This window comes from Leptopilina heterotoma, unplaced genomic scaffold (genome assembly GCF_015476425.1).
Source record: "Leptopilina heterotoma isolate Lh14 unplaced genomic scaffold, ASM1547642v1 Lhet_550, whole genome shotgun sequence".
NCBI lineage: Eukaryota > Metazoa > Arthropoda > Insecta > Hymenoptera > Figitidae > Leptopilina > Leptopilina heterotoma.
In genome coordinates this window covers 176,245-201,615 of record NW_025111120.1, presented here as the reverse complement: position 1 = coordinate 201,615, position 25,371 = coordinate 176,245, and the positions used below count along the sequence as shown (strand labels likewise).

The window sequence follows — 25,371 nt, the reverse complement described above, 5'->3', positions numbered from 1 at the left end:
AAACAAATAATTGATGTATTTTCAAAAAATATTAAATCAGAAAATGTTTTCAACATTACAGGCAACGATAGAGTTGAAGAAATTAAAAAATTACTTCGTCTTGAACACTTAAACAAAGAAGAATTAGAACACATCATGAACTTAGTAAAAAATTATTCAGACAGATTTCATATACCTGCAGAATATTTAGAAGGAACAGATCTCATAAAACATAGAATCATAACGACAGATGATACACCAATTATAACCAAACAATACAGATTTCCGCCTGTTCACAAAGAAGAAATGACACGCCAAGTAAACGAATTATTAAAACAAAAAATTATTAAAGATTCGGACTCACCGTACAATACACCAATATGGATTGTACCAAAGAAAAATGACTCACAAGGAAATAAAAAATGGAGATTAGTTTTAGATTTCAGGAAACTTAATGAACGCACGGTAGGTCAATTTTACCCACTACCTAATATTACGGACCTACTTGACCAACTTGGAAATGCCCAATATTTTTCAGTTTTCGACTTGGCGTCAGGTTTTCACCAAATCAAAATGGATCCTAGAGATTCTTATAAGACAGCTTTTTCAACTCCATTTAGACACTATGAATTCGACAGAATGCCTTTTGGATTGAAAAATTCGCCAAGTACATTTCAAAAACTTATTGATCAAGTATTATTAGGTCTACAAGGATCAGAACTATTTGTTTACTTAGATGATATTGTGATTTATGCAGACACCCTGGAGGAACATGAAGAAAAATTTTCTAAACTTATGGAACGATTACGTTTTGCTAATTTACAATTGCAGGCAGACAAATGTGAATTTTTGAGATTAGAGGTAGGATACTTAGGACACATAATAGATAAAAACGGGGTAAGACCCGACCCGAAAAAAGTAGAAGCAGTAAAGAAATTTCCAAAACCAAAAAATGTAAAAAATATAAAACAATTTTTAGGATTGGCAGGTTACTATCGAAAATTTATAGACGGATTTTCGAAAATCGCTAATCTTTTAAATCAACTATTAAAAAAAGATATTCCTTTCCTTTGGACTGATAAACAACAGACAGCTTTTGATACGTTGAAAAGTAAACTATGTGAAGAACCACTTCTGAGAAGACCCGACTTTTTGCAACCATTTATACTGACAACAGACGCTTCAGGTTTCGCAATAGGAGGGATTTTATCGCAAGGAGTGATTGGAAAAGACCAACCAGTCGCCTACACGTCAAGAACTTTAAATGAATGCGAAAGAAAACACGACACGTATGAAAAGGAAGCCTTGGCCATCATATATAGTGTGCAACATTTTCGACCATACCTTTATGGTAGAAAATTTACATTGGTAACGGATCACAAACCATTAGTTTGGTTTCAAAATTCAAAAGATCCTTGCTCAAGAGTAACAAGATGGAAGCTAAAACTAGCAGAATACGATTTTAATGTGGTTTACAAAGCAGGCAAAACAAATGTCAATGCTGATGCCTTATCCAGAAATCCAGTTGAAGATATTATTGAAGAAAAAGTACAAGGAATAAAAGAAGAAAGAATTGAAGAAACTCAGGAAATACAAGAAAATATAATGAAATGTGTGCAAGAAAAAATTAAAAAATATATACATTGTGTAGCAAATGAAACTAAATACTACATGAATTCGGAGATAATAAGAAATCTCCATGATATGGAAAAAATATTTAAGGACAATGAATCCTATGAAAACTCGGAAATATTAAGAATTCTTCGATCTATTAAAAAATTATTTGAGGACAATGAATCCTACATAATAATATTAATAATTTAATTTAATTCACGAATTGCATTTTTATTTATCAAGAAAATCTTTTTCATGTAGAAAAAGAAATTGACAACGAGTCATTCGAATTTTTGGGCAAGGAAAAAATAAACGAATTATTCCCTATAGCCGATCCGTATACAAAATTTATTAGGTACCATAATCAATGGAAAGAAGAAAAGATTTAATGGACGATGGCATTCTTCCTTCTTTTGGAATTATTAAAAAAAATTTGTTAAATCCAAATGGAGAGGAAATGTGTCTCGTTTGCTTAAATTTAATAAATTATGGTTTCGATGACCATCTAGGGGCTTACGAAATTAAAAATAGCTGTAATTACTAGTGTATTTTAATAAATAATTTATTAAGTCCTCTTCCATGTTTTAAAAATATTTTTATGAATGGAAAGAAATATGTTAGCCTTAGATGCATTTTATAAAAAAAAGTTAATGAAAAAATAAAAAGTTTTTTATTCAAATCTGAGAATTTTTAATTGTCGGAAAGTTTTACTTTCCGCTAAAAACTATTAATTTCCCATTTTTTTATTTTTTTCAAGCAAAAAATATTTATAAGTAATGTTGTTTTAACCAAATTTTCTGTTTCACACAACCCAATTTTGAATGGTATTTCCAAACGAACAGTTTGGTTGTATGAACCGAACTCCGTGCAACCAAACTAGTTTGGTCAGTCCATAGTCAACCATCCAGTTTGGTTGATCAAAACGAATTTTCGGTTGTTTGAATCAAACCTTTTTTTCCGTGTATTATTGTTGTTTACTCGCGAGTAATATTGTGTGATAGTTCTAAGTATTATTAATTAAAAATTAATAATAGATGGGTAAATTAATATATTTTTAAAATAATAAAGTAATCAAAGAAGTACTTCTTTGATTAGTAACACTGAAACGTGTATACTATAGTGAATATTGGAAATATCAACGGTTTTGAATATATATTCATGACTGCCATATTTGATAATTTTACAGAATTCTGTCATAATATATTTCAAATTTAAATGAATAAATTAGTAATTGTCGGAATGTACATTTTTATGAGCTATTCTATCAAGTAAGATTCAAAATAATTTTTGTAATTATTTTGAAAAAATTAGGCGTCTATTTCAAAATAAAAATAATAATTTTTTAAAAATCGCAATAATTGTGTCACTTGCAGGAATACCAACACTTACCCTATTTGCTCCTTTTCAGCACTTTTGTCCCCTTTTTTCCATAAATTTTTATTAACGGTCAAACGAACTTACCTTAAGTGAAATTCGATCGTAATTATGAGTCTCATTCGAAATTATTAAACTGGTAGTACTGTTTTCTTCCACCTATTACGCCTCAAGTTTAGAGGTTGAAAAGAGAATTTTTGTCTAGTTCTCTGCCTCTCATCGCAATCTTTCATGCTTAGCCATTAGCCTAGCCATTTTTGTAAAATTATTTAATATCAATGAGTGCCGCACAGTGGAAATATTTGAGATTTTTTGTGACAAAATCGTAGAACTTTTGATAGAAGTGTCTTCTTTCAACAAATCAAAAACAATAAGAAAGTTCATTATCTGCAGAAAGGTTGAAATAATTATTTTCGTATATCCTGCTGGAAAAACGATAAATGTAAGTGTCCCGAAGAATAAAATCCAAGATTTTATAATGACAAGTGCGAATTGAGTGCTAAAATTAGAAGAATTAAAATGGAAGAATCAAAATGGCGACCAAAAAGGTCATTTCTTAAATAATCGATCAGATTGGGTTGAAACTTCTTACTTGGGAATTTTTGGGGTAGCTAAATACGAATATGAACCGACAGATTAGCTCAGTCGGATAGGTGCCTCGCTCGGCGGACGCTTAGAACCAAGGGTACTTGGTTCGCGCCCATTAGCCTGGGATTTTTCCGGCACGTGAGATAATCTGAGCGGGAGATTTGAACGTCGAGGACTTGGTTGTGTAATATTCTTTACACAACCTTCTTTTTTTTTTATTCTTTTGACTTCGAATTTATACATCCAAGACTCGGCGTCGATAAATCGGCTGTACTCAGTTAAGGTTTTCCGTAGTTTCCCTTGACTATGGCTAGAGAGGGCCATGTGAATACGAGTACTTCTAATAAAAGCCGGCTACGGACCGCAAATAGGGGGTATTGGGAATCTGGGGAAAATTGGAGAATATTTAGGGGTTGTCGTATATGTAAAAACCCAAATGGGGTATACATGAAGAACAATAAAAAAAATACGAATATGATGTTTAATTTTAAAAATTCAAAATGGCGGCCTTAATATGACGGTTGAGTTTTTTAAAATTGCTAGGATTCTGTTAAAATTTGTTAACATGCGATTTTTTTTTCTTTTTTTTATCCAATTCGGTTGAAACTTGCTGCTTCGGGGTTTTTGGGGTCGCTTTTTATGACATAAAACATAATATGATTGTAATTTTTTATATTTTATGGTTTTTATTTTATAATGCAATTGTAGTTATAGTATATTTTATAGATCTTTTAATTATTTCATAGATTTATCTTATATATTAAATTTTTTTAAGGGTCGAAATTCTCTGTAGTGAAAATTAATTCATTTTAAATCAAAATGAGGCGTATCATCTGTTTAATAATCGAGTCATTTTTTTGTCTTTGCGACTAACATCAGTTTGATTGCAAAGAAAACATATGGCAATCGTCAGTGTTTATGTTATTTAATGTTGATCTGTCACTTTTATTTTATAGTTATAAAAGTATAAATATATATATTAATATTTATTTTATAAAAGTTTCAATTTTGCCCAAAATACTCAAATAACTATTTATAACCACATTCGTAAACTTTTAAATTTTTAGTTGATATCTTGAAGTCGCCATTTTGAATTATAAAATTTTAACCAAATATTCTAATTCAGTGACTCCAAAAACCCCCAAATGCGCATTTTTAACCAAATCAGGAAACTTTTAAATTTCTAAAGCGGCCATTTTTAATTTTAAAATTTTAACCAAATGTTCGAAATCAGCGACCCCAAAAACCCTCAAGTGAGTATTTTTAGTCAAATACGGAAACTTTAAAATTTTTTAAACCGCCATTTTTGAGCCGCCATTTTGAATTTTTAAATTTTGATCAAATATTCGGATTCAGCGACCCCGAAAACATAAAATATAATAATATCAAGTAATTAAAAAAAAAAATTTTTTGCACATTTGTAGCACGAAAAGCTTATTTTGACTACACTGCTAAGGGGTTAATACATTTTTTAATTATATACGTATAAATTATTATTATAAAGAGTTTAACAATATATTTTTAACTTTTTTATAAACATTATTTTCCTTTTTTAATGTAAAAAATCTTTTCCTCTACACTTTACCCAGGCTTATATTTCTAATTTTTTATTTTTATGGCCCTCAATGGAACAAAAGTCAAACGTTATTGTGTCAAATTGATTTTCTACTAACTAGCCTTAACCCTTTCAGTCCCCTAATTAGGGCAATTGAAAAATATCTACAATAGGTAAAATACCTATGGTTTTCGGGGTCGCTGATTGCGAATCTGGAATCAGATTTTCAAAATTTTGAAAATTCAAAATAGCGGAGTCAAGTCAATATGGCCGACTATAAAATTAAAAATTATTTAATTTTACTTGAAAGTTGTCACTCGCGGGTTTCTGGAGTCAGTTTTTTAAAATTCAAAACGGCGGATCCAATATGGAGGACAAAAATTTATTATCGAATTAGGTTCAAAAATAGGTCAATCGAAGCGTTTTTTAATGCTTTACAAGTTGGTAACGATAATTTTAAAGTTACTTCTACATTTTTCAACAAAATTTTCAAAAAAGTCTTATTTTTCAAAATTTTGGATTTTTAAAAGTTTAATATCTTTATTATTTATAAAGAAAAACTAAAAAAAACTGTTTTTCACGTACAAAACAAAAAATTTTGTAGAAATATAATTAAGTTTTTTTTTGAAATAGAAAGTTTTAAAAATTAGTAACCTTGTGATTTATTTTGCTTAGGGTGTCAACTTCAACATTCAGATGTGATAAAGAATTTTAAATCTTACATAAATTTATAATGAACAATTTTTTTTGTGAATGTCATATGTATACAGTGAGTGCGGAATCAGTGAACCACCCAAATTTACAGGGTATTTTCAATTTTAAGAATGGGAAAGTTGTCTGCTCTACTAACTAGTAAGAAAAATACTGGAAGACATGCTTTCATCATAATTGTCAACGTGATAAACTTAAACTGTCACTTTTGCTACCTAACCTGACATCGAAATATATTAATCTCCTGTATTAACAAATAATAACTATTTGACATGAATTTTCTATTTTTTAAGTGGAAAATAAGATGTTTTATAATGTGTAAGTGTAAATATTATTTTCGAAGTACACTACCGTCCACTAGTATCAGGACGATTACACGCAACTCTATAAAAAAACATGCCATCACTTTTTCAATCATATCTCGGAAATTAAAGAAGATCCAAAAAAAACTTAAATACGGTTAGAAAGCTGATTAAATTCTGCGTAAAATAAGCCGTCTTTGAAGTCATTTCGTTAACTATTTCTTGAGTTGTAGAGTGAGAAAGAAATAAAAAAAATTATAAAATTTTTTCATTTTTGTCTCTTGACTTCAACTTTTTCAAAAATCTAGAAAAATTTAGATAAAATTTTTCTAAAGACACAGATTTCTTTCTTACTCTACAACTTAAAAAATAATTAACAAAATGACTTCAAAGACGGCTTATTTTACGCAGAATTTAATCAGCTTTCTAACCGTATTTAAGTTTTTTTTGTATCTCCTTTAATTTCCGAGATATGATTGAAAAAGTGATGTCATGTTTTTTCATAGAGTCGAATGTAATCGTCCTGATACTCGTGGACCGTAGTGTAAGTTGTAGTATTTTATTAGAGGTGGTTCAATGTAGACACAGATCCTTCAAAATAAGAAAAGTGTAACTGGTTAGAAAAAAATTAAATTTAATTATTTAATCATAATAATTTGTGTTTGTAACGTGTGTATTAACTAAAGGAGTACTTCAGTTTTATTTTTATACAAAAATCTGATCAAAGTTTCGTCGCTTGGGTGATAAACCATACTATTTTAGCTTTGCGCTGAAAACCATTCTATTTCAAATACGCACTGAAAACATACCATTTCGTGAGTGTGCTACAAAACATTAATTTTCAAAAGACAGTTGAAAAACATACGATTTCAACAGAGTTTTGAAGATAATTTCATTTCGAGGACTTAAAAGGATTTGCTGATAAAATATTATTTTTTACTAATAATTACGTTTATAATAGAGCATAACAAATTTTATAGAATTTAATAATTGCAAATTTATAATCGATTGTTGAGAAATTAAAAATTGTTTAATAATAGTTGTTATTTCTTAAATATTAAATTTTTTTAAAATAACAGTATATTCTGCCTTTTAAATTAAACATTTATATTTTTTAATTTTTAACAATTAGATAATTTGATTCTGCAAAATAATCAATTTTATTTTAATTTTGGATAATATTTAGAATTCAAGCAGTAGTTTGACTTTTAGGAATGTATTTTATTTTAATAAATTAAAAAAAATATTGTAGGTTATATAAAAAATGATAAAAATTATAATAAATTATATACATATCAAGTGATTTGCAAGTTACTTTAAGATCTCTTAACCTTATAAATATCTTGTTAAAGTTGTCAACCTGAAAAAAATTGTATGTTCTCGAAATGAAATTATCTTCAAAACTCTGTTAAAATCGTATGTTTTTCAACTGTCCTTTGAAAATGAATGTTTTGTAGCACACTCGCGAAATGGTATGTTTTTCAGTGCGTATTTGAAATAGAATGGTTTTCAGCGCAAAGCTGAAATAGTATGGTTTATTACCCAAGCGACGGTTTGTAAAATTTAATTAGTTCTTGGACTTTATAAAAAACCCGGTTCAATGTAGCCTACCCTCCCCTACCGTTTTTTTTGTCGTTTGTCATTTTCCCTTTGTTTTCTCTTGATTGTCTTTTGTTTTTTTGTCGTTCGTCTTTTATGTTTCGTCACTTGTCTTTTGTCTTTTGTTACGACAAATATAAAAATATTCAAAAAATAAAAAAAATTAATAAAAGTATTGAAAAATTTAAAAAAACATTAAAAACATTTTAAAAAACAAAAAAAATTTAAAAATTTAAAAAAATAAATGAAACTCTGCCATTACCGGTCCCAAGCCCGTATTAAAAAAGAGGAGAGTTTTTTTCCAAATTCGTAACTTTTATTTATAGATCCACTATTTTGAATTTTAAAAAACTGACTTTAGATTCGTAATCAGCGACCCCAAAAACCCCCGAGAGACCATTTTCAAGCTTTGTTTAATTTTTGTCCGTCATATTGGATCCACCATTTTGAATTTGCATATCTGATTTAAGATTAATATTCAGCAAACATCGAGAATTTAAAGAACAACCATAATTTAAAATATATGTTACTGATTTAATTTTATTACAGTCAAGTTTAACCTGAAATAATGCGTTGCAATTATTTAAAGTTTTCCTTTAAGGCGTACTTGCGTTTGCGAAGGCAAAAAATAGGTCCTACTTTAATGTTTTTTTTCACATTCATTTTATTTAAAATATTAAAAACTATTTTTGCACCTTAAAGTACATTAAAAAAACTACAAAAAGAAAGAATTGTTTTGTTTTTTAACCGTTATTTACGATTCGTAGAGGGCTCCAAAAATGTCGATCTCAAACAGAGTTTACGGTGCCCCCTCTAGAGCAAGCCGCTCCTGACAGTCTAAAATAAAAAAACAAAATTTATTCTTTAGTATACATAAATACCTAGTGGACTAATGTGATGAAATTAAAAAAAGTAAAAAAACGAAAATTGCGTTCTTTTAAAGTCAATTTTTAAAAAATGATGATTTTGATCTTTTGAATTTTTGACTTTAAGAGGACATTCCAGTTCAAAACAGGCAAAAAGATATTTATTTAAAAAATTTCTTTTACATGTAATAAATAATTTATTTAAGAATTTGTAAAAAAAAAATTTCATTTTTATTTCAAAATGGCAGCGATATAGTACACCATTTTCGAAAATGCCCATTTTCGGTGGTAAGATCGATTCCAAACTTTCTAAAACAGATAAAGCCAAAAACGAAGTGACATTCTCTTCGTTAGATAATTTTTTGGGTGTGGAACCTCAAAAAAGTAAAATTTTATTCCCCCCCTTTTTTTAGAGTACTATTTCCCAAAAACAAGCAAAAAAAAATTGGACAAGTGCGAGTTGTACTCGCACTGCAATGGCGGGTTCCGTACACAAATATTAAAACAATACTTGCAACATTTATCGGTAATTGGTAGAATTAAAATTGACAATTAAAAAAATATATTAAAATCATTTGATAAAAAAGAATAACTAAAAAAATTAAACTATTATTGTATATATCTAAAATTGTAAACAATAATAAGCAGAGGAACTATAATTTTGAAAATTTTGTTCCTCTGCTTATTATTGTTTACAATATTAGATATACAATACTTAAATTTTTTTAGTTATTTCTTCTTATCAAATGATTTTAATATATTTTTTCAATTGTTTATTTTAATTCTACTAATTACCGATAAATGTTGCAAGTATTGTTTTAATATTTGTGTACGGAACCCGCCATTGTAGTGCGAGTACAATTCGCACTTGTCCAATTTTTTTTTATTTTTAGTTAAGAAATTAAAGTCAGAAAACAATCTCTCATTTATTCTCTTAAAATTTCAATCTTCCTTAAAATATTTAATGCCACGTGTTTAAACTAAAAAAAATTAAAAAAAATTTTTTTTTTTGAAAAAAAAAATTAAAAAAAATTTTTTTTTAAAAAAGTTTCTTAAATAAATTTTTTGTCGTCAGACTGCAATAATACACCAGGATACCAATTTCCAGCTCATTAGGTCAAATAATGTAAAAGTTAGGGAAAACAAATTTTTTTTTTAATTTTTTAGTCTTTCCTTAAAAACGCTATGGCCATCATTACATATCAAGTTCTTTATATTTTTCCTGTAATATTCGAGTAAAAATACACCAGCATGCAAAATTTCAGCTCTCCATGTCGAATAGTTTAGAAGTTAAGGGGGGGGAATGGTCACTTTTTATGCATTTTTGTCAAAAAATCTTATTATTTCCTTGACAACGCTATGCCCATCACGTCCAATCACATTCGCTATATTTTTCCTGTAATCTACGAGTGAAAATACATATCTGGACCAAATTTGATTCAAAATGGCGGATCCAATATGGCGGACATTTTTTTTCAAAATCACACAGCCCCACAAAAAGAAAGTGTCGTGCGCGGCAGACCAGACTAGTCATTTCCTATGTATTTTGACGCGCTGAACACGAATCCGAAGTCCGTTTTGCTCCATCACGTCAGGATTTTTTTCTAACCTCAAAAAATCTGTCGGATTTTGAGAGGTAGGCTATTTTTTCTTAAATTAATGGATTTACTTCAAACTTGGTAACTAGGGGTTTTTTGGGTCGCTGATGACAAATTTGAAGTTAGATTTTCAAAATTCAAAATGGCGGCTCCAATATGGCGGACGAATTTTTTAAAAGTTAATGGATTTACTTCAAACTTGGTAACTAGGGGTTTTTTGGGTCGCTGATGACGAATTTGAAGTTAGATTTTCAAAATTCAAAATGGCGGATCCAATATGGCGGACAAATTTTTTAAAAGTTAATAGATTTACTTCAAACTTGATAACTAGGGGTTTTTTGGGTCGCTGATTACGAATCTGAAGTTAGATTTTCAAAACTCGAAATGGAAATTCTTATATACATAAGTAAGGTATTCACGTCCTTTTATGGTAGCGCACTCTTTTGTCCTCAAAGGATCTGTGTAATGGTTTTCGTTTCAAATTGGTGCCTCCAGGTACAATATCCCTTTTCAGCATCCAACAGTAGTCGGACATCTATATTTACATCCCATCTTCCTTGATAACGACGCTCAAATTCTTTAAGATCTTGATGGAATCGTTCTCCTTGTTCTTCACTATAATCTCCCAAATTTTCAGGGAATCGATCCCGACGCGAGTCTAAGTAATGCATCTTTATGCTCATTAAGCATCCTAACTTACCAAAATTTTTAATCATATCACTAACTATTTGCTCCCAATTTTCACTCTTGTGATTACCCAGAAAATTTTCGACAACTGCTTTGAAACTAACCCATGCGGCTTTCTCCTTTTTATTCATCTTGGTGATAAATTGCTCATCTTTTAACAATTTGCGAATTTGTGGTCCGTCAAAAATCCCTTCTTTTAGTTTCGCATCAGATTTTTCTGGAAACTTTTGTTCCAGGTATTTAAAACAGTTTCCTTCTTTATCTAAGGCTTTGACAAATTGTTTCATTCCTCCTAGTTTCGTGTGTAAGGATGGAATTATCACCTTTGAAGGGTCGATTAGGGGATTTTCTATTATTTTTTTTGAACCTGGTTCGAAAGAATTTCTTTTTGGCCATTGTTTTTTAATGTAGTGATTTGTTCGATCTCTACTGTCCCACAAACACAGGAAACATGGTGTTTTTGTAAAACCTGATTGTTGTCCAAGTAGTATGCTTAAAATCTTAAAATCTCCACAAATTTGCCAGTTGTGTTCTCGGTATCTAATTTTATCCAAAACTAGTTTCATATATTCATAGTTTTCTTTCATTTCCGTTGAATGCGCTATTGGAATTGGAGCATAAATATTAGTATTATGTAGTAGTACTACTTTTAAACTTCTTTTCGAAGAGTCAATAAATAGTCTCCAATTTTCATCTTTGTATATATTTGTTTTTAATTTATTCATGAGTCCGACAACATCTGAGCAATATACCAACGACGGATTTTCATCTTTTGTAAAATATTGTCGGAATTCTTTTCTCTGTCTCGATAAAAGCTAGCTGTTGTGCCTTTTGATAACAAGTTTTTCTTCTTCAACACTGATGCTAGGTGTTCTGCACAATCCTTCGGCAATTTTAAATCTCTAATGAGATTGCTAAGTTCTTCTTGGTTAAACGTTTGTCGAATCTTTATCTCCTGTTCATCATACGGAAGGTAATAGTCGTCCTCATCATCGGTTCTCATGTCTTTATTTTCAAAATCTAGAACATCTTCAGTTGAACTGTCAATTTCCAAGGTTTTGGGAGAAGAAGGTGGATTGCATGGAATTTCTGGTTTTTTACAGTGGGGACATTAGCATACAATATGTTCTTTTTATTTTTGTTATTTTATCCTTGCACATTGGTGTTGCAAAAATAACAATTTTTTTGATTTAATGGTTTTTCCCACAAAGTTGGCTTTATAAACTTTAGTTTATCCTCTTTTTTATGATTCCAACGAGTTAACATTGTGTAACAGGAACTGCAAATTTTGTGTGGAACAAAATTTTTATCCTGATTGGTTATCTCAAGATCAAAATAATCTTTATAGATCTGTTTGATATCTTCATTTATTGATTTACGATTTTTGGAGACATCGAATTGTCCACATATGTAACAAAATGCATCTGCATTGCTGTCGCATAAGTGTTCCGACGTTGTTACTGCAAAATTAAGTTTTGAAGCCTTTGGAGTTTTATTATTGTTTTGATTTTGAGAAGCCATGATTTATGTGAAAACCTGCACGTTAGGGATCCTGGCACGATCGCAGGTGAGTCCGCCGTCCTAGGGGTGATAACCCTCATACCTCCCCAGGCCTAAGTATGAGAGCTTTCCGACTTTGACGAGGACAAAGTCAACTCGTCGTCGGACACACTACGGCATCATCCTCACACCCTAACTTTTCCCTGCAGGGCAGCGCGCCTACGCTGGCTTCGTTACTTTGATAAACAGAAAGCGAATCATTCTACACATCCCCTTTCGGGGCAGTTGTCATCGCCTACTACATTTATCGAAGCAGCAGGATTAGTATTGTGCTGAAACACAATAAAAGTGTACAAAGCAAAGCGTACAAGGTAAACAATGTATTTTTAAGGAATAAGATAGTGAAGGATAGAGGATATTAAAGTTCCTTTTTATCTCGTTGCTTAAAAATTTATTATTTAACTTTTACATCTTATTGTCACATTATTACCTCAATGAAAAAAGTTTTGTGCATTTGCCGAATTGATCTCTATGATGCAATGAGACCCAACTGTCAGTTCTTGAGAGTAGTTAATTACAAAACAAAAAATTACAGTTCCCGCTACACAACACTCTACCAAAAAATCTTTCGGAGCAGCCACACGGAAAAAATTTCTATGCACTGTTTATCTCTATATGTGCACCAATGGTCCATAATTACAGTACAAATCTTACACTTTGAAAAGGGATCATATACGGCCCTTTTTAGAGACAGCAATCGCACTTCCATCGGACAACCTCTGCATCAACTGCACTGGAAGTGAGACAAGCGGTGCACGGACATTTTTTCCGTGCAGGGGGTTCAAAATGTGAAAGTCTGACTATATATTCGTAATCAGTGACCCAAAAAACCCCTAGATACCAACTTCGAAGTAAATCCATCAATAGTTAAAAAATTCGTCCCCCATATTGGAGCCAACATTTTAAATTTTGAAAATCTAACTTCTAATTCGTAATCAGCGACCCAAAAAACCCCTAGATACCAAGTTTGAAGCAAATCTATCAATTTTTAAAAAATCCGTCCGCCATATTGGATCCGCCATTTTGAATTTTGAAAATCTAACTTCAAATTCGTCATCAGCGACCCAAAAAACCCCTAGTTACCAAGTTTGAAGTAAATCGATTAAATTTTAAAAAATTCGTCCGCCATATTGGAGCCGCCATTTTGAATTTTGAAAATCTAACTTCAAATTTGTCATCAGCGACCCAAAAAACCCCTAGTTACCAAGTTTGAAGTAAATCCATTAATTTAAGAAAAAATAGCCTACCTCTCAAAATCCGACAGATTTTTTGAGGTTAGAAAAAAATCCTGACGTGATGGAGCAAAACGGACTTCGGATTCGTGTTCAGCGCGTCAAAATACATAGGAAATGACTAGTCTGGTCTGCCGCGCACGACACTTTTTTTTGTGGGGCTGTGTCATTGGATTTGCTTGAAAATCGTTACGGGGGGTTTTTTGGGGTCGCTGATTATGAATATGACTTTATTTTTTCAAAATTACAAATGGCGGATGCAATATAGTGGACGAAAAAAAAATTAAACAAAAAAAAATTAAAATTAAAAAATTGTTTTTTCTGCCATACCAATATGGCATTTATCGCCATTTTAAATTTTGAAAATTTGATATCTAATTTATGATCAGCAACACCAAATACATTTTTGTTTGTCTTTTTTAAAAAATGCAAATGAGAAAACATTTAAATCATTCAATTGCTTAGCCGCATACAAAAACATCTTTGACATTGCGAAGAATAAGGATGTATAACTTTTGTTTTACTTCGAATTTTGCAATAATACTTTAGGAGAGTATTCTTGACACTATAAGAAATCCGAAAATAAAAACAAAAAAAATCGATTTTTTTTACATTTTGAACTGGAATGTCCACTTAAAAGTACCGCATTTTCGTTTTTTTAAATTTTTTTAATTTCATCACATTAGTCCACTAGGTATTAATGTATACTAACGAATAAATTTTGTTTTTTTGATTTTAGACTGTCAGAAGCGGCTGTAGAGGGGGCACCGCAAACTCTTACAAATTTTAGATCGCCAATTTTTGAGGCCCTCTACGAATCGTAAAGAACGGTTAAAAAACAAAACAATTTTTTCTTTTTGTAGTTTTTATAATGTACTTTAAGGTGCAAAAATCGTTTTTAATATTTTAAATAAAATGACTGTGAAAAAAACATTAAAGTGGGGACAATTTTTTGCCTTCGCAAACGCAAGTACGCCTTAAGTTATGTTAAAAAAATCGGTGGTTTAAAAGGTGGTCGATATTCGACCACTGGGACTGAAAGTGTTAAGGAAAAGATTTTTTCCATTAACCCATTGATGTCTATAGGCAAAGGAATGCAGATATAAAAAAGTAACTATTGGGATCCTGTCATGAGGTCTAATGATAATTATTTATGTTGAATGTTAAAATTTTTTTTTAACAATTTGTTATAAATAAATGAAGAAAAATTGATTTTTATAAAAAACTTATAGCGCCATTCATTTTTACGCGAAAAACTACCACGAAAACATATGCCTGGTTAAAAAACCGGACAGATTTCGGACTAATCCAAAGTTTGTCCGAAACAATGCGGTTTGTGGTCAGGTTTTTTGTCACCCGAAATTAATCCGGAAAAATCAGAACTCTATACGGTCTGTGAACAACTAGTGAAACCGGAGTTTGTCCGATAAAGTCCGAAATTAATCAGTTAATTTTAATTAGTGAAACCGGAATTAGTCCGAAACAGTCAAAAATTAGTCTAGACAATTTAGTGAATGTTAATAAAAAAATAATTATACAAGTTACACATATTAATTATTATTACTTTGTGGTACATTCAACATATTTTTCGATTTACCTATCGCAATTATATTTACATTAACTTAACATTTCTAACGCTTGGGGAATCGAACCTACACCTATCTAACATTATAACGCACCGAAATCGAATACACTAACCACTATAACACTCTCGCATGGGAGTTCAAATTCATAATAGAATTTATGAAGTGCCACGAAAAGAAATGAAAAGAAACTAACTCATCAGTGTTAATTTTAATATTGAAACAAGATAACTAATAATACTAGTAAATTTGTAAAAACAAATTGACTGCAAAATTAAATATTTTATTTACCATAAGTAAATACCCTGAATAAAATGTAGGACCGATTTCGGACTAATCCGGAATTTGTCCGCAACAGTACGGTTTATTGTGGAGTTTTTTCACACCATGAATTAAGTTTGAAACCAATACCGTTTTTTATAACTATTGAATCGGTAATTAGTCCGGTTTAGTCTGTAGTTCGTCAGATCATATGCGACTAGTAAATGCAGAAGTGATCCGGTTGGTTTAACCGGTGAATCCGCAGCTAATCCGAAACAGTCTGCTTATGGACAGGTTTCTGTCGCTCGGAATTTGTCCGGATAAATTCAAACGCAATGCGGTTTGTGTATAACGAGTGAATCCGGAATTAGTCCGATCTAATCCGAAGTTAGTCTGATAATACGTAACTTAAAAATATGAAATTATTAAATCCGGAATTAATCTGGTTTTTGTCAGGTTTTTGTCCTACGAAATTATAATTATAGTTTGAATTTAGCTGCATTTAATACAAATTGTTTTTAATATACAAATTCAATATTATACCAAAATCATTCTGGATTAAGTCTTTGAATTGTATTGATTGTGGATTGTTTTGAACTGTTTCTGGATTGTATATATTTACAAATTCTTATAAGACTTATTTTCGGACTGTGGTGTTTCGATCAGATATTATTCGGATTGACGCTGACTATTACCGGATTCTTTGCATACAGATTTTGGATTGTGCCATACTTGTTTCGGATTAAATCTTTTAACTGGATTAAATTCGGATTATTGCGGACTGAATTCGTATTCTTTACATATTGATTTCGGATTAGTTCGCATTTATTTTAGATGAGTTTTTTGACGGACATAATTTCGGATTGTTGAGTAATAATTACGGACTCAATTCATAGACATTTAAGATTACCCCAGACTGATTTAGGATTTAGGTTTTCGTTCAGATTGATATCAGACTAGCACGGATCATTTTCGGACCTTTTTCGTACAATTTTCGGACTAATCCGTACTAATCTGTCCGCATTTAATCCGGAATTAGTCTGAAATTTTTACCAGGGATATTATATAATTTTAAAAAAAAGACCTATTGTTGTAAAAATGTTAAAAACAATTAGCCTGTGTTTATTCTGTATGAGGTATAAGGATAGTTTTTGAAGTTAAAATTTTTTTTAAACAAAATTAGTTAAATTAGGAGAGTTTTTGACCTTAAAAATTTTTTAAACAAAATATTTAACGTCAAAAATTATTATTAGACCCCATGCCAGGATCCCAATTGTCACTTTTTTATATTTGCGTTCCTGTGCTCATAAGCATTAATGGGTTAAAAAAGGAAAATAATGTTTATAAAAAAGTTAGAAATATATCAAATTTTAAGAAAAAAATTTTTCTAATGAAATTCCATGATGTTCCTAGCATGGTTTTATAACAATAAAGAATTATTGTTTAAACAAATTATTGAAAAATTAATTTTTCTTAACTTTTTTTTAAATATAAAAAATTGACATTTTCTCTATAATTTTGAATAAATGAGTTTTTTTGTAGAATCAATAGATTTCGAAATAAAAATTTTCGATAAAAGTCATTTTTTTCAAATTCTAAATTTTCAAATGTAGGGGAGACTGGGGTAAACCCGCTCACTTTTTTCAGATCGGTTAAAATCTATGAAATTATTCTCTAAATCTAAGTTAATTTATTTCATTTGAAAGCTTGTGATTTCTACTAAAAAAATAAAAAAGAGTTTTTAATTTATCTTTTTTAGTTTTACTTATTGTTAGAGAAACTTTTTAACACACATATACCAAATTTCGAAATCACAATTTTCCAGGGTAAATCCGCTGACTTTATCTTTTCAAGACGAAACAGTTTTATTTTTTAAATATTAAAATTGGTTTAATAAATAATGAAGATAGATTTCATGAATTACAACTATGGATTTAAATAATGTTATATTTTATTAAGAGAAAGTGAAACATAGTTACAATTTTGGTTTTAATAAGTCATAAATTCTGTTATTGTTAAAATATAGTACGTGAAATTATTTTATTCTAAATTTTTAACTTAAAACTAAGTGAGCGGCTTCACCCCGAGTTCACGTGAGCGACTTTACCCCGAGTGTATTCCTCACATTTCATTCATTTGATCGCCTCTAATTCTATGTTGAATTCATGAAACTAAACGAAAGTTCGTTAATATAAGTTGAATGATAAGTACACGGAGAAAAATGGAAAAATGATTTATGCAGTTAGTGTAGTACTCCTTTATAGAATATGTGACAGCCCTGATCGCGAGATTAATTTTCTATTGATAAATCTGAATTAATTTTTATTTTAATAGTATGGGTTCGACTCGCGACGGAAAGCACAATGATACTCACACACTTCTCTGATAAAAATCCTCCGGGGGCGACTACAGTATTGGCAGAGAGCGAGAGAAAGAACGTGTTGAAAGTACTATAGAGCAATGGCCATGTAGAAAGATGGACTTACCGGTGATGCTGGCTCTCTGCGACGAACAATAAATATCCAATAGTGGGAAATAAGAAGGACACTATGAAATAACTCACTACTTTCGCGACGTTTATTTAATTTAAGAATTCAATTATTTATTCAATAAGAATCAACAGTAGACAAAGAAATTACAAAGTAATAGTGAGTTCGCGAATGATACACTATTCGTGTGCCTTCAGGCGATGCTCGCAACAATCTGCCGGCTCGGCGTCTTTTTGCTTAGCACGCGGTTTTGTCGTCTGCTCTCTCGACTATGGGAAGTATCGCATCGATTCGTGCGTCGCGATATCAATAATCGATAGTTAATAATCGAACATCGAAGACTGACATTTAAATTGTGAATGCAAAGTTACTGCGAATATAATAATTAATTCGGTTCGTTACATTCCCCCTTACTTAGTCGGAGTTACTGCAGTATTCGGTACTTAGTGCTGAAAGAACATGATTATTGGAACATACAAAAGAATTTTCGCAATATTAGTCCATCTTAATTGACCATTGTGAATAAGAAATCAAAACTTGATTGGTAAAGAAAATAAATTATTAGTTTAAATTTTAAAAATGATTGAGATTCCATTTCTGAAAAAATAAAAGGAAAATTAGTACTTGTTAACGTTCGTTCTCTTTTAAGGAAGTAAATCACTAATTTATCGAATTATAATGTTTTATTTAGCGAAATAGTAGAACATATAAATGTAACAAAACGTGTGCGAATTTTTTTGGAATTCTTGTTCCATTGAACGTGAAAATGTAAGAAAATCTTATAAACTAAAATGCTATGTGATAAGTTTCTCTTTTTTTTTTTTAACGCAAAATACAAGATTTGAGAATTGGTATGTTGTACATAAACACTTAGTCTTAATCACAGCATATAATGTCCTTGTAAGGCACTAAAAAGTCTTTAAACGAAGTTATATTTTTTTGTTATTCGCGAACATTTTCAAGTCACTTTTTTTTTGTTGTTCGCGAACATTTTCGAGTCACTCTTTTTCTTTTTCGATGCCTAACTCATAAGCCTGAGATAGCGTCTTCCACAGTTCAATGTTATTGTCGTCCGAGTCGAATGGTGCGAGGACTTTGCAGATATCTCTAGGCTCACTTCCGGTGTCGTTCTCTGAAGGTGGAGATGCTGGGGGTTGTTTTCGCGAGTTAGAACTTGCAAGTTCGCAAGCATTTTTGTCATCTCGAGAAATTGTTTTTCGCGAAGATTTCTGCTTTTGGGGCGGAGTTTGCGATGTAGTCTCTGCTCGTGGTGAAGATTCGTTCAAAGGCTCTTCAAGCTTGAGTAGGGAGACCAACTTGGGAATTGCGCCCTTTTCTTGCGCGGGTAGCGGTTTCGAGGTGATTTGTAGACTGCTTGTTTGCTTTATGACTTCAAGCATTTGCTGGTCGCGCTTCGCGATTCTGCGTTCCATTTCTCGTTTGCGGCATTCACCGCAGTTAACGTCTGGTAGATTCTTTGGTCGTTTGCAAGTCTTACAGCGTTGGTGATCTGGAATGTCGAATTTTCCTTCTGCCACATGTGGCCATGGGCATTCGTCGGTGCTAAAATCTGGGTTCGCGCACTTTTGACAGAAGCGTCCAGTGTACTCGTTTCGGCAGAATTTGAAGCTGTGTCCTGGCATACTGCAGTTGAGGCAGCCATCGGGAGCCTTGGGCCTTATTCGTATTTCGCGAAGTTCCGCTTGCATTTTAAAAACTTCGGAAATTTTATGCCGGAAGAGATTGCGGGTACGGAGTTGAAGCTTTTCCATATAGTTGTAATCGGCCAAAAGCGCGTTATAATCTGTTTCGTAGCTATCAACGATCTTCTGTAATTTTGCGGCTTCAGCCTTGAAGTGGGTGGCTTCAGCTTTGTGGAGGGCGACTTCATCTTCGTGCTGGGCGGCTTCATTTTCGTGCTTCGCGAGTTGCTCAGCGAGATTTTGCTTCTCGAGGAGTAGATCGGTGAGCAGCTTGTAGTGCGCTGCCATGTTTGGAACGCCGCTGTTGTTGGGTTTCTCGTTGATTGCAGAAATTTCTTCGCGAAGTGTGGCGATGATTTGGTTGGCTTCCACTAACTGGTTAGATAGCTCTTGGCGTGAGTTAACTAAGTAGTCGAAGTTGTCTTTGTTCAACGCGATTAGACCAGTTGGCTGTTGGTCGAACCCCAGTTGATTTCCATCTTCAGAGACCGTGGAAATCTGAGTCGATAAGATCTCGAAGGAGTTTGGTGAGTTGTCGATGTCGTTGCTGTTTGTTGAATCCATAACGAACCTCAAAAGAGATTTACAAATTGTTTTGCGATCGAAGGCCCTTTTTTGCTGGTTTTAAATCGTTGACATGGTATTTGCCAATTCTTTTCTTTTGCAAATCGCTGATGACTACCACCATAGGAGATAATTTTTCTGTTATGATAGCTGGGCCTTTATATCGAGGCGCTAGTTTTGAACTGTAACCTTCAATTGCTTTGGATAATTTATTATTCGGGTAGAACACTAGATTGCCAATTTCAAAATGTAAATCATTTTTGCGGTTTTTGTTATAAACTTTCCTTTGTTTCTCACATGCTTTAGTCATTAACTTTTGAACTTTTTCACGAAGGACATCTATGCGTTTTATCCGTTCTAACCAGTCATTGGTTGTATTGTCGGTTGTCATTTTCGCGTTAGTTTCGAGTTTTTGTTCTCCCGTGCGTCTTGGTTCGCGTGCGAAGTTTAAGAAGGCAGGGGTTACACCTAAAGAGGAATGGACGGTAGTGTTGTAAGCGAATTGTATTTCTTCTAAAAACAAATCCCATTCGCGTTGATTTCCGCCAAGAAGACTGGCGATCATCGTTTTTAGGTTTCGATTTACGCGTTCGACGGGGTTAGATTGTGGGTGATAAACCGGAGTCGTGCGTTGGTCAGAACCAATTTCGTTTAAGAATTTCGTAATATTTCGATTGACGAATTCGGTTCCATTGTCTGTGACAAATGTTCTGGGTGTTCCCCATTTGTTAATTAAAGTGTTTAATGACTTAACGATTTTTGGACCGTCGGCTTTTGTCAAGGCGAAGCATTCGATATATCGCGTATAAATGTCTTCGCAAACTAGAATGAAGGATTTTCCTGATTTAGATCGCGGAAGTGGTCCTACTATATCTAAAGAGACAACATCCCATGGTTCGTTGAACTTACGCGGATACATGAGTCCTTGAGGGGGTTTGTTTTTAGGTTTGCATTTTAAACAAATTTCACATTCGTCGATATATCTTTTAATATCTTCGCGCATACCGGGCCAATAATGGTGATTAATAATTGACAAGTAAGTCTTATTAATTCCTTGATGTGCGGATTGTGGGGTGTCATGATATTTGGAAATAATCGGGAGTATTTCACTTTCTTTTAACACTTTCTTCCATGCGTTGTTATCGCCTATGGTTTCTTTGAGTTGGTTTGGTTTGTAATAGTACAGTTCGCTGTTCGAGTCGAGTCTGTATCGTTCGTAGCGCATGGGGGTATTACGTACACGTTCAACCATCTCGTCGTACCAAGATACGCTGTGGGTGTGACTTAGCTGTGAGGAGGGCGTGTCTTCCGAGACGTTCTCGTAAAGGCGCGATAGAGTGTCAGCTGCTTCGTTGGTTGTACCTTTGCGGTGCTCAATTTTCGCATTATTTGCCGATAATTCTAATGCCCATCTCGCAAGTCTACCTCGCGAATCTTTTAAATTTTGCAACCAAACTAGACTTGAATGGTCGGTAATTACCGTAAATTCTGTCGCTTCGAGATAACATCGCAATTTCTTAATCGCAAAGATCACAGCCAAGCATTCCTTCTCGGTGGTAGTATAATTTAACTCTGCACCTCTCAAAGGTCTGCTTAGGCATGTGATGAGATATTCAATATCTCCGTCTTTTTGAGTGAGAATTGCACCTATGCCGGTGTCGCTTGCGTCTGTGTATAAGAAGAATGGTAAATTTGGTCGCGGCGGATTTAACGTTAAAGCATGTTTTAATAAATTTTTTACTTCTTGATAAGATTTTTCGTGCTCTTCTGTCCATTTCCACGGTACTTTGGGACTTGCTAATTTATTTAACGGTCCTTGTACTCGCGCGATATTACGTAAATGACGGTGATACCAATTTACGGAGCCGTTAAATTGACGTAATTCTTTGCGGTTACGGGGTGTAGGACGCTCGAGAATTGGATCTACGCGTTTCGGATTGGGTTTAAGACCTTCTTTGTCGAGAACAAAGCCGAGATATTCGACAGAAGATTTTTCGAAAAATGATTTTTCTCGGTTTATTGTTAAACCTGCTTTGTGAAGAATATCAAAGACAATATTTAACAATAAAAGGTGTTCATCGAACGTTTTAGAGATAATAATCCAGTCATCGAGATACGCGTGTACTTGATCGATATATTGTTCAGGTAAATTGTTCGTGCGAATGTGTTCGACAAATTTTTCTTTCAGCCTATCAGTTAATTCTTGAAAAGTGGCTGGTGAGTTAGTGAGGCCAAAGGGCATTCTAACCCATTCGTATTGTCCACGTCCGGGTACTACAAAACCGGTATATTCGCGTGAATCTGGGTGAATTGGAATATGATGAAATGCATCAGTAAGATCTATTGTACTGATTATATTTGCTTCGAATAACGCGTCGAGGATAGTATCCATGCGCGGTAAAGGATATGCAGATTTTTTAGTGTTTTTATTTAATTTTCGGAAATCCATGCAAACTCTTGGTCTGCCATCTTTACGATAAGTTAAGACAATAGGACTCGCGAATCGACCGAAGCTTCGAATTATAAATCTTTTTTCGATATATTTATCAATTTGATCATTTATTATTTTATTAGCTTCTAAACTGTAACGATGAGGTTTGAGTTTAAACGGGGTTTGATTCGTCAGTTCAATTACGTGAGTTGCTAAGTTCGTGATGCCGGTATATTCTGCGAAATTTGATAATTTTTTTTCTACAAATTCATCTAAAATTTTTCTTTGTTCGGGTGTTAATTCTAATAATTGCACCGAATTTAGAAAATTACGCGAGTTATTTGCTGGGATAAAAGGATTCTGTGTTTTTGAATCTTCGATGGACCAATAACCTTTACTGGCGTCTATGACGACTTGCCATGCGGTTATGAAGTCCATGCCTAATATTATGGGCGTGGTCAGTCCATCGAGGACTGCAAACCATAATTCGCCAGTACAATCGTTAATTGTAACATCAAATTTTGCGGAATAACGGGGCGCGGCTACGTGGTCGCGTTGAGCTAATTGTACGCCTGCACGAGTTATTGCATCTTGAATTGGGTCACCGTTCGCGAATTCTTTAACTAAATCGTATAATTCTCCGGACATAAAGGTACGATCGCTACCTGTGTCGAGAAGACTGATAATTTGTTTATCGCCGATATTTATTGTTGTGGTTATCGTGTTCCGTTTTTGTGGCGGTAAGGGCAATGCAGGCCCTTTGTGTACTAAGCGCTTGAATTTACTGGCTGCTGCTAGTAAGCCAACAGCTGGTTGTGACAAGGGCTTCGACGTAAGCGAGTGTATGCTCACCTCTGCCGTCTTAGTGTGTGCGGTAGTGGGGATGAGCTCGTCGCTTGAGTCTGAGTACTCCGTCTCGGATTCCGAGTAGCAATTGTCATCGTATTCGCTTTCGGAGTCACTAGTGAAATTCCTACTGGCATGCGCTTGATTCAGCGCTGATGCATTTTGAGGAATACACGTTGAGTCCTTTGCGGTGTGGCTGCAACTTGGTATTACACGGTTGTCAATAATATCGCGGTTATTTATTTTTACAATTTTATCGTTGGGATTTTCCGAATTTTTATTTGAATTAATTATTTGTTCGCCAGGGAGATTTAATCTCTCCTGGCATCTATCTCGTTTTTTGGCGAAAAAGGGTTAGGTGCATTGAAACCGTGGGTATTTGGAAAATCGCGATTGCCGAACCAAGGTGGTACTTGAGGTGGCAAGGGTATTTGCGGGGGTGTGAATGGTTGTTGCGCGTTGCCGGGTTGGCAGAATTGCGAGAGGTATTGGTAATAATCATAATTATTATTACCACGACCACGACCATTCCATCCGTTTTTGTTTCCGCGTCCGCGATGGTTGCGATTTTCGTGTCTGCGTCCGTCACTGCGGTCTTTGTCTCGTTTCGAGTCTCTGCTGTGGTCACGAGTTTTACGCGCTGGCGATCTACGTTTTCCCCCCTCTCGTCGCGATGAAACGGAACGTGAGGAGCGAGAAGACCTGGAAGTGGATCGGCGGCGTGATTTACGGGCCGGTGGTGGGGAGGCAGGTGGCTTTTTACTGCTCTGATTATTTTCAGATTTTTGTTTTTCGCTTGTTGGTAATTTTGCTTCTAATCTTTTAATTTGTTGTTTGTAAATTTCTACTTTATTTAAACTAACTTCTGGTTCGCTTTTATTTGGTTTTTTGTTATTTTTAGATTTTTTTGACGCATTTTCCGCTTTTGGTTCTTTTTCCGATTTATTTTGTTGAGCGGGATCAGTTGTGGGCGGGAAAGTTTCAATTGCGTTTAATTGATTTTTACCGCGGGAGTTACGAGTTTTTTTCGAGTCTTGTTCGCGAATTTTTGAAGTAAATTGCATTGTTGCTATTTTTTCTTCGTATTTGCGAATTTTTCGAATTATACCGTCGTAATTTATAAAACTGTCACGGTCAAACTGTAAAATTAAGTCAGAATGAAGAGCCGAGTAAATTTTGTCTAGTTGTTTTTCTTCTGGGACTTTTTGTTGCAATTTATTATACAAGGAACCTATTCTTATTACAAATTCAATTCCGGATTCATCTTCAAGTTGGACGGCGCGTTGAATTTTATTCGTGATGCGTTGATCATCGTTAGATTCGCCAAATATCGAGCGAAATTTGGCTGAAAATTCAGTCCACGTGTTCCAAGAATTGCGGAATGTTGCGAACCACGTGTACGCAGATTCGGCAAGTACTTGGGACATCGTCGCGAGCGCGTCATCGGGATTGATATTTGAAACGTGTAATTTGCGTTCAAATTCGTCGATGAATTCGTCTGCGTCGAGCGGTCCTGGGAATTTTAGATCCCAAGATTTTATAGTTTTATGCAAATTGTGATTTTGCCTATAAAAAATTGGTGGGGGTCTCGTGATAGGTTCTTGTGTGTTAATGTGGGATGTTTCGTAAGGATCGCTGTCAGAAGGTGGGGGGGAGACGAGAATTTCTGGCGGTTCGGTGAATTGCAGTGTACGGTTGCGAAGAGTAGCGCGCACGGAAGGTGTTGTAGACAGTGGTGGGGGGAGAGCTGTTGCTATACCCGAACTAAATGTCGCATGTGTCCCTGTATTCGTAGTTGTCACTGTAGTAGTGGTACTCGTAGATGGTAG

The 25,371-nt window shown here is 33.4% G+C and overlaps 2 protein-coding genes across 2 annotated transcripts in view; one reads left to right on the top strand and one right to left on the bottom strand.

Moving 5' to 3' along the window:
* Positions 1-20,397, bottom strand: part of LOC122508724 — a 68,077-nt gene extending 47,680 nt beyond the window's left edge. The window contains exon 1 of the mRNA XM_043622241.1: positions 17,996-20,397. Coding sequence (XP_043478176.1) covers positions 18,997-20,265 — 1,269 coding nt within the window. The 5' untranslated portion in view covers positions 20,266-20,397 and the 3' untranslated portion in view covers positions 17,996-18,996. The remainder of the gene's footprint in view (positions 1-17,995) is intronic.
* LOC122508725 (sodium-dependent dopamine transporter-like) overlaps positions 1-25,371 on the top strand; it is a 346,409-nt gene that overhangs the window by 248,880 nt on the left and 72,158 nt on the right. The window lies entirely within an intron of this gene.